This window comes from Etheostoma spectabile, chromosome 14 (assembly GCF_008692095.1).
Source record: "Etheostoma spectabile isolate EspeVRDwgs_2016 chromosome 14, UIUC_Espe_1.0, whole genome shotgun sequence".
NCBI lineage: Eukaryota > Metazoa > Chordata > Actinopteri > Perciformes > Percidae > Etheostoma > Etheostoma spectabile.
The window spans coordinates 18,568,628-18,572,158 of NC_045746.1; the positions used below are offsets into that span (position 1 = coordinate 18,568,628).

Below are 3,531 nucleotides of genomic sequence, written 5' to 3' on the forward strand. Positions count from 1 at the left end.
CAGAGTGTGTCAGATGACAGAATTACTTGCAGCACCGCCAAACATGAGATGAACAACAAAGTGACAGTCTACCCAGGTGAGGATACACCTACTCTTCTTCTTCTTTTTCTGGCATTTTGTCTTTCAATGTGATGAGACCAACGCTTGTCTTTATTTCTGTGCTGTGTCATTACCTGAACAAAGCATTAACACCGATTCACATCTCGGAATAATTTAAAGCATTTGTTGTGCTTGTCAGCAGTTGTCTTGAAGACAATGATCTCGTTCAATCGCTTGTCAAAGATTACCAAGACTCTTTGAAGAGACTTTGAAGTCCTGTGTACTGTAACAATGTGTTATCTGACTGTGACAAAGGCACATATTTTTGATCATACATCATACAAAAAACCTATCCCAGAGCTGATGTCAACAACAGACACCAGTTTTTAGTACTGTTTGCATCATGATTCATGTGCAATGAAAACAGATCAACTTTAAAAGCCATCTTAGCTGTTTGAGATCAAAAAGTAAGAGCATAATACCTTACCTTTTATGTAATTTCAAGAGTAAGAAGAGCATGTTTCAGAAAAGCTCTCTCCTGAGCGCCCTGTGGAATTTAAAGGTATTTATTTGAAGAATGCAAAAGAGGTTTCAAGCCTATGTTAATGTTGGAGTCTGCAAACAATGTTTAATTGCAAAAGAAACAAAAGGTACTTTGTATATATGGATATATGTTACATTAATTCCTTGTGTCATCCTTTATACTGTCTAAGAGTTTCACAGTTTGCAGCAGCTGAAATCCTTGAATGTTTTTTTGCGTTTTTGCTTAAAAAATAAATAATCTCTGAAAATAGACGATCAAACAATTTCCGTCTAATTTTCTGTTGGTGGGCTTGATTAATCGACTAATTGTTTTCATTTTGTCACATTCACATCTTGTGAACCCAGGTGGAAGAGGCTTAAAGATGGAGGTGTGGAATCAGACAAGACCACGATACTTGACAGACATTTGGAGCTACAATGTGAACACAACTGGATACTGGACACAGTGGATCGACTCCATGCCCCACGTCTTTGCTTTGGAAATTGATTATTTCAGCTCACGATCCAGTGGCTTCCTTGTCCCTCCAGCCAGCGCCAACTACACAATATACCTCCACTGTGATGACCGATGTGAGCTCTACCTCAGCAACTCCAGTCGCCCAGAAGACAAGGTATGAACAGAGGGTTTAGTTCAACATGAATCACACCTGTTATCTAACTTAAGTTGATATCTAAGTTATCAAAAGAAAGCATACTATCCATTTAAAGCAGTAAAAGATACCTAGGTAATATAGATGTTTTATTTTTCTTATAAGTTCTCTGCTTGTTTTTTTTCCACAACCTCCACTTCAGGTTAAAGTTGCGTTCCAGACAAGTTTTGTTGCAGATTTCCTGCAAAGGGAATCACAAAAGTCCAAGGTATTGGCTCTGGAGGAAGGAAAACCGTAAGAATATGATTTTGATGGCTCTTGAAAATTACTAATCATTAATCCAAGCACACCTTATTTATCTTAGCTGTGCATTTACAGTTTCCCTTGAAAATAATTTGAAAACTATTTTTCTTTTAGCTACTACATTGAAATTCTTCATCAAGAATATTCAGGTGCAGCTAGTGTCAACCTTGCCATTTTCCAAGAGGACAGTTCCTTTACAGAAGACCAGACAGACAATGCTGTCAATGAGGTTCAGGATATCGAGGTTAAATATGATGTGTTCGATGAGGAACAGGTATGTAATGTAGTTGCAAACCTTTGGTTTTCTTTTGTGAAACACAGCACATCCCAGATTATCTGCTCACCTCCCCTTAAATGCATTTTCTCGCTGAGTTAGATAAAAAATTGACACCACTTCTCTTATCTGTTTGCTCAATATGAAGCTATAGCCAGAAGACTGTTAGCTTAGCTTTGCATAAAGACTGGAACGGGGGAAAACTAGCTGGCTCTATCCAAGAAAGTCACTGCTCCTGGTCAGGAAATAGCTCAGCACACAACTTGTTAATAAGTGAGCTGTTGTTTGTAGCATTTTAACAGAGCTAGCTAGCTGTTTCTCCTTGTTTCCAGGCTTTATACTTAGCTAACACTGTCTCCTAGCTCCAGCCTTATATTAAACATGGTATTAAAGCAACGCTAGAGAACTTGTCCTGCTTCAGTCCCCCTACAGGTTGGAAGCGGAATTGTCCCATTATGTCTGATTTAGACTGGTGTTTTTTGTCCCCAACATCTCCTTCCAGGCAAAGCGGCTATGGTTATGTTTAGGGTGCTCATGTTAAGGTTAGGATTAGCTGCCTAGAGGGCGACGTTGGAGGCAAAAATCACCATTGAGCAATTCAAACTGCAGATTTGCTACCCGATCTGGCAAACTTGCATAGTGCGGTTATAGCTGTTATAGAGACGCAAAGCTAATGCAGAAGTGCCGTTCACCCTGTTATGAATTGATGAACTACTGAAACAATTTTGGAAACATTATTGTAAGTTACAAAAAGTTCTCTAATGTTAAAAGTGATATCAATCTTCTTTTTTCCCAAAATGTTGAACTAAACAAAACACATTGTATTTTAAACACCTCTAGTTTCCTTTTGTCATTATTACTAAGTAATAGAGTACACTGAAATTAATTTGTATGGTCTTTGAAATACTGACAATTTAGCTTTTATTGGTATTTGTCACTGCTCTAATAAGTTAGGCCTTTTTACATCCTTTTTAGGGATACCTCGAGCTTTCCAGTTCTATTTTTTTTTTATGGCGGCAGAGATACCAGTGTTTCTAGTCACAGCAATACAGCCAGACTTAACTGAATTTTAAGCATTGGATGCAACTTCCTTGACTAGAAACGTTTGTGTAATCCAGCTGTTACAATGCTAGCATTACTGCTAGAATTATTGTTCTCCTCATGGGTGTGTATTAAAAGTCATTTTGGAGAATGTAGGAGATCACAAAATCAGATAAAAGTAAATGTAGCAGGTTGAGGGAAGGTGGGTACAACAAAACTGTCAATTTTCTTCTTCTTCTAAAAGGATTAGTTTTCTGCATGAGAGTTCAGTGTCCACCTCTTTTCCACCTCTGTACCTCACCTTTGCATATTATCCCTGTTACCCAGGTGGTTACCTTTGGATCCTGGCCCAGAAATGTCTCTGCAGTTAAAGAGGTCCAGAGGGTTACCGTCAGCAGCAGGTGTGACGGCTATCTTTGTGGGAGCACCTTCTTCAGCCTCGGCTACGAAGATGCAATGACAGGTAATTTGTTTTACAATGGATTCAATGAAAATAATGTGTTTTTATTCCATCTTGCACATTGATTGGCTTAAGATATTTGTATACGTACAATAACTACAGACGTTTAGCATTATAACCACCAAAGAAAACCCTAAACTTGTTGCTTTAATCTAATGAAACCAAAGGACAGCATATACCAGTCATTATGTTTGTTTATAAGCTTTGTTTTTCTATTTTTTTAGGACCAATTCCAGTCAGTGCCTCAGCAGCTATGGTGGAAGCATCCTTGAACAGCCTTT

At 38.3% G+C, this 3,531-nt stretch overlaps 1 protein-coding gene across 1 annotated transcript in view; it reads left to right on the forward strand.

The window, feature by feature from the left end:
• pkhd1l1.1 (PKHD1 like 1, tandem duplicate 1) overlaps nt 1-3,531 on the forward strand; it is a gene marked incomplete in the record, with an annotated part of 50,388 nt that overhangs the window by 7,836 nt on the left and 39,021 nt on the right. The window contains 6 exon segments of the mRNA XM_032536077.1: nt 6-76; nt 928-1,193; nt 1,375-1,466; nt 1,590-1,749; nt 3,118-3,253; nt 3,475-3,525. Coding sequence (XP_032391968.1) covers nt 6-76; nt 928-1,193; nt 1,375-1,466; nt 1,590-1,749; nt 3,118-3,253; nt 3,475-3,525 — 776 coding nt within the window.